This window comes from Pieris rapae, chromosome Z (assembly GCF_905147795.1).
Source record: "Pieris rapae chromosome Z, ilPieRapa1.1, whole genome shotgun sequence".
NCBI lineage: Eukaryota > Metazoa > Arthropoda > Insecta > Lepidoptera > Pieridae > Pieris > Pieris rapae.
The window spans coordinates 10321082-10333346 of record NC_059534.1 but is presented as its reverse complement, the minus strand read 5'-3'; the positions used below and the strand labels follow the sequence as shown (position 1 = coordinate 10333346).

Sequence of the window (12265 nt, the reverse complement as noted above, 5' to 3'; positions counted from 1 at the left end):
ACTGTTTTCACGACGTTTTCCTTCGTCTGACCATGTGTACCTACATAGAATGAAAATCCCCATCAGTGATGTTAAGAACGCATTAATTCAATTAAATTGTAATTTAACTATAAGCGTATTGCAATACACGCACAACAGCCCTCTTTTATTGGTGACTGTTAAGGGACTTCAAGGTTTAAATTGCGATACGTATCTTTATATAGAGCAGGTTTGGCCTAGTGGCTTCGGTGCGACTCACTTCCACGAGATCGTAGGTTCGATCCCCAGCTAGGCACCAACCGGCTTTCTATCTTAGTCAAGTCTAAAAATATTTATAAATTTATTTATTTATTACAGAAATACGCACATTATCCTCACAAACTATGCCAATACGATAGTGTCGAGAAACATTTAATAAAATATAATAAAAAACATATATAATATTAATCACAATATAATATATACAATATCGCTACTGTGAATTCACTCTGCAGACAGACAAATATGTCGATAGTGTCGGAGACAGCATTCAGTAGGCGCAACCTCGATCTTTTTATACATATGGAAATGCATCCCTTCGGAACTAAGAAAAATATTTAAAATCAGCGTGAATGAAGATTCGTTCAGGCGTGAAAAACAATGTTATAAATGTACATGCGTAACGCAAACAATTACAATACGAGTTTGTACATCAGTGCGGTTTAGTGTGGATCGCATACACAACATCGTTCCACGGAGAGGCAACAATGGATTGGTTGAAATTGGTTGGTATTGTGTTGTGTAGTGAATGTGTTAAGTGATAGTGAGTGTATAATGGATACACCGTACTCAGAATCAATGTAATCTTAAACACAACCTACCTAAGGTTTCTTCCTCAAATCAGAGTTGCGTTTAGTTGTAAATGTTCGTCACCTTAATCGCGAATTTTACTATTTATATAACGGTGATTGTGTATGATTACACTTATTTAAAAGTTAAAGATAGGTCTTTAATTTATTTTAATATTAATTCTGAGTCCGGCCGGCAATATGCTTATTATCAAAGTCTGTCAAAAAATTTAATATACAATATTAGAGAATTTTGCAATATCTCAGTATGGTAAAAATGTACATAGCTACTAGCGGATCCGACAGACATTGTCCTGTCTACACGTCTTTAATTTCAAAATTTCAATTTTTAATAAGCCATTTTGATGAAAATTATTATTCAAATGTTATGACAATATCTAACGATCCAGCACATGGTCACACACGATATAACACAATGATAACAAAACGTTTTTTAAATTTCGGGACAGACTAAAATTAAAATTCGAATATTATTTAAAATTTGACACTGCGATGGTAGCGCCGTCTGTCGGATCCAATGTAAAACATTCTAAAATCAACAACTATTAATAAATTGAAAATTAATTAAAAAAACATTGTCCAGCGGACATCGGACAGCGTAAATCTAAACCATTCCCAGATCCCCTTGAACACACACAAAAAATTTCGTCTAAATCGGTCCAGTCGTTTAGGAGGAGTTCAGTCACATACACACGCACACAAGAAATATATATATTAAGATAATGTAAATGAATTGTACAACCTATACCCAAACACTACATTACAATAATTACATAAGTGTACTAATAATGCGTAAAATCTATGAAAACGGTACAAATTCAATATTATATGAAGAAGCAGATATCCTTTGGTAGATGTACTTTAATTATTAATTGAAGAAGAAACTTTATGGCTGTGTATGGTTGAAACAATGACAATTATGCTGACTGGATATTTTTTTATAAATGTATATATTGTCAAGTAGCCACCCATGAGTTTTTTGCATATCTCTTGAAAACATTACATGTAAGAGTTTTTAAAAGGTTGTGTTTATTTACGAAACTTATACAACCGCCTTAGACAATTGGCCGTACCATTTACAATATAATTATTTTGAAGACACATAAAATTAAATTAGCTTGAGAATAAATTCAAACCCCAATAAACAAAATTACTTTTATCACTTAAATAATATGCTAAGCATTTTTTTGATTACGTGGTAATACTGCCATGAATATTCATGTACAGAAGACATAAATAATTCTGTAAAAGTTGAATTTCTGTAATATAAAGTTTTAGAGAACTTTAAATATTTAATAGACAATCTTCAATAATGTAAGGATTTCGTATTTATATGAAAAACTCTGACATATGGTATTAAACAGAAGCACGATCGATAACGTGTCTTATGCAATAGTTTTTTATAAATAAATAATTCAGTCTTATTACGGTGTTTTAATTAAAATACTCTTATGTAAAGTAAACACAATTCGACAAGTACTTTAGTATAAGTGTTCGATTTCGTTTTAGAAACATTAAAAATTTCTCCAATCGATTCTTTCGATTAAAAGTTAAGAAAATTTAGAACTTAATATTTTAAAAAATAAACCTTAATAGTATGCATACCTAATCTGCAATGGTTTTTTATACCTTCGTGTTACAACGCGATTTCATAGATTTTGGCTTTCGAAATGCTTTTCATATGTTTTTTTAATCTTTTTATATAATGTACAGAAAAAACATAATTCAATTTCATGATTGCCTTTGCAAAGGCTTGCCACAACATATGTAAACATATTTTAAAAGGCACAATTTAAAATAATCCACTAAATTTCAAGATGTCATTGAATACAGAACACAATGTAGAATATTACTGTATTAATATACCCGTTTTACAACAAGATAGAAGAAGTATCAACTAAGTTTAGTTGATACTTTTTGTAGTATGATATTTTTTAAGTTTGATTTTTGTGGTTGTTAGATTTGAATATTTATTAGTCATATGTCATTTCAATTACACGTAGAGTTTTAAATAATATAAAAATCATTACAACCCATATGATTAACTACAAAACTGTGTTTCAGCAGTTTTTTTTCTGTGGCTGTGTCTAATTTTATGACAGGGAAAGATGTAGCAAAGGTTTACTATACTATGTATATTTGAAGAGCTAGACGTGTTTAAAACCTTTTTATCCATATACTATTTAAATAATTTATAATTATATTTTTTTTGTTACAGTTCACTCTTCTTGTAGCTGTTGCATCTGTATCTATTCAGGCAGATGGACCTAAGTAAGTAGTTATAAAATGAGCTTATTATTTATATATAAGCTAGCGATATAGCGTTAAGCAGTAATATGCTGTGCGAACTTTTTTTCAAACGCAATGCGATTAAATATTAAAGCCATATATACTACAGAAAGTGCATAAATTATAATAAAACATCGTGTCTCATTATTATTTCAATATCAAATGTGACGGGGTGTCGGTATTACGACGGGGAAAGCCGCCTCGGTCCATTGACACTAGACGGAACAACTTACGAATAGCACGCATGCGAACGCAACGACCATTGCCTTTTACATATTGTGTGTTCCGCATGTATACATATTATGTAACCGTCCATCTCCTTGGTGTATGAAAATATTTTTGGTATAACATCACTAATTTTCTTTTGTTACAGAAAAAAAATTCGCATACATCTACCACAGAAAGTGAAGCATATACACCATCACAAAAAAATATACATAACGAACCACCCTGCGTCCTCGCAATATGCCCCGGCCTACATGCCGAGCGCTGAGGGCACAGTGGCGGTGCCGACTAGCGCCTTGCCTGGAATCAACCACATCGTTCCACTTAACGGCATGGACCTGTACGAAGATCATCAGGGTCGAGTGCCGAGTCTATCAGCCGCCGCTTCACACCTCCTACCTCTGTACCACGCTAGAGGTTACTATGGACCAACACACACTGAAGTCGATGAACAAGAGTATGACATATCAGCATCTGAGCCAAATGAAAACTTCGGACCATCAGGATATTCAGCCCAACCCGTATCTATTGCGTCAAGTCATCCATCGAACCGAGTTAAAATTATAAAATTAAATGATCCGCCGCGAAAGAAAGTAGTTAAGAAAAATAAACCAAAACGAGTTCCTGGACGCCGCAGGCCACCACAACCTGGAACCCTTGCGGAAGTGGAACATCCGGTATCCACTTTCCACGAACAATTTTATTCCGATGTAGATGGTTCAGGAACCATCAGAAAACTTAAAAAACCACCACGAGTTGAGAAAATTATCGACGGTGATACTGAACACATTCATACGTACACCGAAGAACATATACATAAATTGTTATATGATCAAAACTCTAAATATCAAAACATTATTGGAGTCGATCCTTTATCAGGTATGACAGCTATTACAAGACCAACTGCAATCAATCGTTTCAAACCTGGACCGACAATAATTGCTATTCCAACACATCCGTTTGCTGGCTTACCTGCATTAGGTACAATGGCCACACCACATTTTGAATACGCCGCCTACAATCCTCGCGAAGTAACGCATGATCACATATTCCATGACCATGGGGAAATACCTTCTGGAGTTGATATTACAAAGGAAGCTTTAAGTTTGCCCAAAGTATCGTACAATGGCCAAGGTATTAGAATAGGAAACATTAAGAACATACAAAATAAAATACCAAAGTTCAAAAAGCCGATAAAAACTCCTACCTCTGATTTCTCTTACTACGAAGGTATATACGGAGATAGCAGATTGAAGAAAAACTTACGGCCTCAGTCAGTGCCTTCATCGGCGTTTGGATCAACTGCTGAAGAAAACAACTTCAAGCAACTGTCTGATTACGGAATAAAAAAAGCTAATGCCAAACAAAGGAATTTGATATCGTCTTTTTTTGGTAAATCAGCCACGGATTTTAGAATACAACCTTCAAGCATTTCTTCACCGTATAGTGTTTCATCTACAGTCGTACACGACTATAAGCCCAATAATTTTGGAGGCGTTGCGTCTAATTCAGAAAATCTAAATAAATACAAAGACGCATTAGCAAATTTTAAAGAAAATTATGCGAACAACTTTGAATATGATACATTTGGATCTTCATCGTCAAATCTATATACATCGGAAGACAAGAACGATAGCGGCAGTCTTACTTTAACGCCGCAAAAGGATAGAAAGAAATCAATATCTAAACAGAATATTAAATTTGGTGGAAAAGATCACGTCACATATGTTGACCATTTAGGAAACGATCCGGCGATAAATGACGATACACCCACCGCTTTGGACAATCTCGATATATTTGACCAGACTCAATCGACAGATTTAGTCACTCCCACAGATGTATCATTCAAATCTCCATCATCAATACAAGATTTTATTTCTATGTTAAGCGCTAAATCATTAAAAGGAGAGTCTATCTCTTTACCAGACGCTTCAAATGACAACTTTCAGTATGTGGAAGCCCCAAAATCTAGCACACCTCACACAACACCTGTAACGACTCCACCATCCTCTACAAATCATCAAAGTATGGACCAGTCATCGGACTCAAAAGAAAGCAAGAGATTACGTGAAGCAAACAAAAATTCGAATGAAAATTTTAGTGTAATGTCAGGTAACGATTTTAGGAAAGGATCTCAGAACTTAGCAGACCATCAGCGCTCATACAATGATCCCAATAGCCCAACAACGGTAAGAGGGAAACTTAAATATGGTGACAAAATCTAGTGAAATTGGACTATTAAATTATTGTTAACTTTAGGATAGGTATATTGTATAAATTCGTGATCTTAGCCCTTATTATTGTTGCCTTAATCCAAAGTCTATTGTGATAATTTTATGAAACGATACTAAGCTAAGATAACTTATTTATTGAGTTAAATACTCCTTTTGTAAATATTCTATTAAAGCATAACGGAATTCATGCATTTTAAACGAATTCTTAGAAGTTATAAGTAAATTTTAAAATTTTAATTTGTATTTTATTTAACGCCTGTCAAGAAACTTCTCTACAATAAGCGTTTATGGTGCACTTGCATCTACTAGGCGCACTATAACTTGTTTTTTACAGATATTTATATTTTTTCTACAAGTGTTAATTAATACCTTTAAAGTATTATCATTTGAAGAGATGGGTCCCTTTCAGGGTTACAAACACAAAATATTGACGCTTCCAAAGGATTAGCAAGTCGTATCAAGTTCACAAATTGGTTTATTACGTTTACCCATCAAAGTGATTTCAAGGAAAGTAGACAAAATACACTATAGATGTTCAAGCCTAATAATAATATATAAATGAATAAAGAAGATATTTTATTAAGAATTTATCAAACGCCTGATACAGTTATCTAATCATATGCGTTTATCACGACACTGGTCTACTTATTTGACTGTTTCGCGCATAATTTAATTGGAAATTATATAAACTTAGTGATCCAAACAATGGCCTCTATTATAGGGTTTTCTATAAACTTTATATGAGCTATTAAAAAGTTCTGTAATAGCATAACCGGTTCACGTGTTTTCGGGAGTTAAACTATATCGATGTACATGAAGCTTAAAGCCTTCACTTAGAGTTACATAACCGGACAAGTAAGTTCGTGGTACTTATATTATGTAACGAGCCGTTGTCTGTAATTGTTACTGTCTCATACAATTCAGGTTGGGTAAAACGGTTTATTAAGTGACTTACACCATATATAAATTCTTTATACTATTGGTGAGATTTCTGCTACTGAATATGTTGTGTTTTTCTTTCTTTCTTTCTATCTATTAATTGATCCTTGATTTATCAACAATAGAATAAGTACATCATATGAGTTTCTACTTCAATTAACTCGTATAATTTTTTAACATTTTTTAAAGGGTTTTGGGATTTTGGGACTTATACCCTTGAAGAATCTTGTATCAAGCCGATAGATCAGTATATGTGGAGCAAAACATTTGAGTACTAGAGCGTAATTGCACATTGCAAGTGGCCATCTCAATTCCTTACTTTCACATTACGTAAAACGATGAGGCATCATTATACAATTTTTTTTCTCACTCAGTGTGCTCATTTCGTATACTTAAATTAATTACTTTTTCACGCTAACTTAACATACGAAACAGTCTTCATATTGACCACAAATAATTTCGCTTCCTGTGTTCCTTGCGATTTTCAAACAATACTTTTATATAAATTCGCCAATTGTCATACGATTTCGCTTAGCAAAGCATAATACAATTGTTAGTGTAGAAAATAAAACGAATTTGTTAAAGAAAATATTTTACTTCAAAACATTAACAAAACAATAACTTAATAATAATATATTATTATTTACACTATAACAAATTGTATTTTAATACTGGTTCGACCTCACCGCATGATGGAGCTATGACTTAGTTGGAATGCGGTGGAGATTATTTCTTATGATAGGGTCCACCACCGTGTCCTGCGCTTATCGCATTTGTGTAGCTGTCCCCGAAACTGCCTGATCCATGGCCTCCCCCACCCAAACTGTAACTATCGCCATGCCCTCCAAGTCCCCCATGACCTCCGCCTACGCTATAACTGTCGCCTCCGTGACTACCGGAGTAACTGTCGTGGCCCCCAAAGTCACCGAGTCCTCCAGAACCGTGGCTGGATAAAGCGAGTGTGTAACTGTCTTGGCTTCCATGACCTCCTGAATGTCCACCACTGTGGGAATCATGGCCATGTCCGATGTCTATGCCACCGTGGCCGTGATCACCTCCAAATCCCCCTCCGCCGTGCCCGATGCCACCACCATAACCACCTTGTCCGCCAAAACCTCCATGACCATGACCAGAGCCTCCGAATCCTCCATGACCTCCGATATCATTTCCACCTCCGTATCCACCTCCAAAACCACCACTATGGCCTCCAATATCTAATCCACCTCCATGGCCCCCTAAGTCATGGCCACCTCCAAAACCACCTCCATGCCCTCCGATATCATGGCCACCTCCAAATCCACCCCCATGCCCTCCGATATCATGTCCACCTCCAAATCCACCCCCATGCCCTCCGATAGCATGGCCACCTCCAAATCCACCCCCATGCCCTCCGATATCATGGCCACCTCCAAATCCGCCTACATTACCTCCGATATCATGACCACCTCCAAATCCTCCCCCATGGCCTCCGATATCATGGCCACCTCCAAATCCTCCCCCATGGCCTCCGATATCATGGCCACCTCCAAATCCGCCCCCATGGCTTCCGATGTCATAGCCACCACTGAATCCACCCCCATGTCCTCCGATGTCATGGCCACCGCTAATTCCGCCCCCATGGCTTCCTGAGTCATGTCCACCTCCAAATCCACCTCCATGACTTCCTATGTCATGTCCACCACCAAATCCACCTCCATAACCACCGCCATGCCCTCCAACATCGTGACCACCTCCGAACCCACCGCCGTGGCCCCCTCCATGACCACCAAGATCATATCCATGGCCAGAATCACCACCAAGTCCACCGCCGAAACCACCACCAAATCCCCCATGATCGTGCTCCCCTTTTAGGTGGTCAGCAAAGCCTCCGTGAAGATGTTCGGCAAATCCACCGCCTCCACCGTACCCTCCATGGCCGTGGTCATCGTGATGCTCCGTTGAATGATGATCGTCTGGTATGTGTACCCTGATATGGACGCTGTAAAAAATAATTCAAAATAAATTGGCTTCAAAACAAGTAAAGTGGCAAACACATTTCGTTCTATTGACAAAACGCGGAGGTATCTTTTCATGAAAAAACGCGTTGTTTGTATAGGTTCAGTCCGTGACCTAACCATGAATGCAAATTATGACAAAAATGCATCGCGGAAGTACCAACATAAAGAAAAACCCTGAGAAATTAAAACAATAGGTCGAAGCAAGGCCAGACAGAACCCAGTGAAATCGTAATGGGCGTTTACAATAGAATTTCACTACAAGACTCGTGGGAACCGCAAAAGAAATTCAAATTACACTGACTAGAGACATTTGCGGTTAAACGAATGCAATTGATATATTAACTGACATTGAACTGATTCGCTACCACAAAACATCAACACAATAACGAAAGTATTTTATAGAAACGTTATCATATCGCGTTATGATGGATTCTTGGGAATATGCCAACCCTAGGTGAAAATAAACTAAAGCTTTCTACTGTCTAATCGATGAATGTAGAAACTAAACAACCTGAGGCATTATTATACCACTATTATATACCTATATAATGTAGTGTTATAGAGATATAGTAGATAGGGAGTACCGGAAGATTTTTACGTCGTCTTTTTCTCTCGGCCTACACCCTCCGTCTTTTTTTCTGAGTATGGATGGAGATGAGTAGGGATGCCTACAGGTTCAAATTTAATGACGTGTAATAAGTGATACCTTTCTATCTTATGTTCCATAATAAACGTATTTTATTTTATAAAACTTATTATTTTAACTTTAACTTTTTAGGAAGCATATAATTAATTGCTAAAACTTTTAATGTTTATTGTGTTCAATATTTATAAACTAAACGGCCGTAGAGTATTTTATAGTAATTTAAGTTATTGTGATTTCTTGAGAGGTTTCAATAGATTCAGAGGTGCTTTAAACTAATCAAAAGCTTAAAGTGAGAAGGTATTACTTACTGTTCGTGACCTCCAAATGTCGCTGCGGTGAGGCCAATACACGCTAGTAAAAAGGCAAACTGAAACAAAAATGTTAGATTGTATACAACATATCATAAACCATTAGGATAGCTATCGAATATAAATTATTTCAAATTACGGACGTGGTTTTATTGTGTGTTAAATTAAGTCAATAATTCCATACTATCCATTTTAATGATACTAACAGGTCAAGCGACAAATGTTAGAATTAAACATGCTATTATTGATAGCCCCATGCTAATAAGAATAGAAACATTAATGTTTAATTAAGAGTTATATTAGTTCTATGTTTCATAGCTTAGGCTATCAAATGAAAAGGAAAGCGGTCAGTTCGACTTGCAAGATAATTGCCGGAATTATGTAAGTGCATTCAAGATTACAATCTAAAACAACATAACATAATACGTTAGATGACATACATATAACTTTTTAAGTTAAAATTACACAGATAAGAGTACAAGTCTTCGAAACTAATGTACAAAAATATAACACGTGGTTCAACAAAATTGTGAAATTAACTAAAAATAACGAATAATTAAAAAAAGAAAAATTGATCAATTAGTAGTATTTTTCACGCTTCATATCGATCGATACATCGATCCTACAAGTCGTAAACCTACAAGGCATACGTTTGTTGTAAGAAATGCTCCCTAGGAAATGATTTAAACGGATGTTACGTGCAGAATTAGATATCTCTATTATTTATTGCCAATGGGAAACTCGCCGCTTAAGGCTATGTGACAAATCAAGCGAAGCCTGTATAATAAGTTTAATACAGTATTCATTAGTACATTTGTAAACCAGTGAATGATAATTCTCCATATTATGATGTTAACCCGGGTTTACTAGCAGAAGACGCCTTAGTGGAGACTCTAAGATATGAACACTTCTGTTGCAATACTTCCGGTTAGGTTAATTTAATAATTTAACGGCAATTTATAATGTTTAACCAACTAAGTAACGCTACAACATATGACATAATTAGGATTTATTACATTAATTATCAAAGCATGCTATTATTGTAATAAAATTTTATAATAACTAAAAAAGTTATAACCGCGACCAAAAAGCCCAGTTGTTAAATCTATATAAAGCTTAAAGCTCAGCACATTTCCACAATCACATGAACTTTCACTGGTCCAGTACTCACGGCGTAGTAGGAAGCCATGATGAGAGGTTCCTCGCCTCGTGAGATGCACTTTGTAAACAGCAAACGAGTTGAGCGCCTTTTATATTACAGTGAATGTACACCCCTCTCGATAAAATAAACCTCTTTGGTTTATAGGAAACGCTTAGAAAATCTTCAAAGGACTTTGCCCTAATTGTAGTATTTAAATCGTCGTACCGCGCTACCAGTATAATAAGGTAATTTTTCTTATAAAACAGTTATTTTTATATGGTATTTATTAGTTCATAAAGAACATGAGTCAGTTATATTTATTCAAAAATAGTTCGTTATCTGTACATTCATTGGTGTTTGTTTAAAAAATAAATTGAAATAAATAGTTGCTTGCGCATGCGCCTCTGAACGCCGGTTGTGCGTTCGAATCACGGTTGTGCAACATTTGAAAATTCTTTATATGCACATTAATATGGTCGTACTTAGAAAAAAAATGCAAATTTGCTTAAAAACAATCACGAAACAGATACAGAAAAATCAAAGGCCAGCCTCTTCCACCTACATGCTATAGAGTATTACCAACAACTTAGCCTTCCTTCTATAGACATGAGAAAACAGACCACATACATGTGAAAAGATGGTATACCACCCCTTTAATCGGCGCCATTTCTATTTCTAAAATTCATTAATATATACCTCCTATATGTCAGGAATTAAATATATTTTAAACGATATAGACTAAATCCGAATCATATCAAAATGACAAAAAAAAATACTTTAACAATAGGTAGTTGTAATATGTAAAATGGCTAGAGTCTAATGATGTCGAAGTCGCTCATAAAAAAATAGTTTGATATAAAGCTTATGGGATCCGGAAAAACTCGTCAAAGAAACATTAGAAGGCAGAGTATATACGTTTGTAAATAATCAGTCAAATGATACAGACAGAAAAACTATGTCAGTACACTATTGAAAAATTCTTTTTTTATGCTAATGTATATACAAATAAAATAAGTTATTACTGAAGATATATATCCTTTTTAAAGCAGGTCCATTATGTAATTGGTGGATATTTACTTCGCTTTTAATTTTCAAAGAATAGTCGGAATGAAGAAATCCTTCCAGACGTGGTTCGAAAAATGTTCAAATGGGCCTTGAAACAATACGTATAGATAACTCCAATTGCCTCGTAGGAGGTATTCTTTCAATTAATATCATAACACAATAATATATCATAGGGTGGAATAGTGGCTTTAGCAATTAAATAAAACGTTAGTAATACTTGTAACATTGTGTTTACTTGTACAAGAGAAAATATATAATGATTCTATAAATGACAACGCACATCAAAAGTAAAGAAAACATAATGCAAATTCAAACGTAGTGCATCATAGACAATTATATTTGGACACCTTCAAACAGTCGCGTCTTGAATCTTATGAACCCAAAGGTTCTTACTACATCCAATAGAAATATTGATTTAGGAGAATACATTTTTAATCATTTATTTTTAAAACGTTTTAATGAGTCGAGATTTAGTTTTAATTTTTTTTATAGAACAGGGGACAAACGGGCAGGAGGCTAACCTGATGTTAAGTGATACCGCCGTCCATGGACACTGTCAATGCCAGAGGGCTCGCAAGAGCGTTGCCGGCCTTT

The 12265-nt window shown here is 35.4% G+C and overlaps 2 protein-coding genes across 2 annotated transcripts; one reads left to right on the top strand and one right to left on the bottom strand.

The window, feature by feature from the left end:
* Positions 1–725: 725 nt before the first annotated feature.
* On the top strand, positions 726–5566 carry LOC110997576. The gene is made up of 3 exons (XM_022265811.2): positions 726–743; positions 3046–3098; positions 3490–5566. The coding sequence occupies exons 1-3, from the start codon at positions 726–728 to the stop codon at positions 5564–5566; spliced, it is 2148 nt and encodes a 715-aa protein (XP_022121503.2).
* Positions 5567–7106: 1540 nt separating this feature from the next.
* LOC110997616 (glycine-rich cell wall structural protein-like) lies at positions 7107–10698 on the bottom strand. The gene is made up of 3 exons (XM_022265859.2): positions 10637–10698; positions 9466–9524; positions 7107–8492 (listed from the first exon to the last, which is right to left on the bottom strand). Exons 1-3 carry the CDS (start codon positions 10652–10654, stop codon positions 7241–7243), a joined length of 1329 nt encoding a protein of 442 aa, XP_022121551.2. The 5' UTR covers positions 10655–10698; the 3' UTR covers positions 7107–7240.
* Between the last annotated feature and the right edge of the window lie 1567 nt (positions 10699–12265).

Coding starts and splice junctions, on each gene's coding strand:
- LOC110997576 (XM_022265811.2), top strand. Junction 3,099..3,489: donor ATTCAGGCAGATGGACCTAA/GTAAGTAGTTAT, acceptor CTTTTGTTACAG/AAAAAAAATTCGCATACATC.
- LOC110997616 (XM_022265859.2), bottom strand. Junction 8,493..9,465: donor ACATTTGGAGGTCACGAACA/GTAAGTAATACC, acceptor TATTTTTTACAG/CGTCCATATCAGGGTACACA.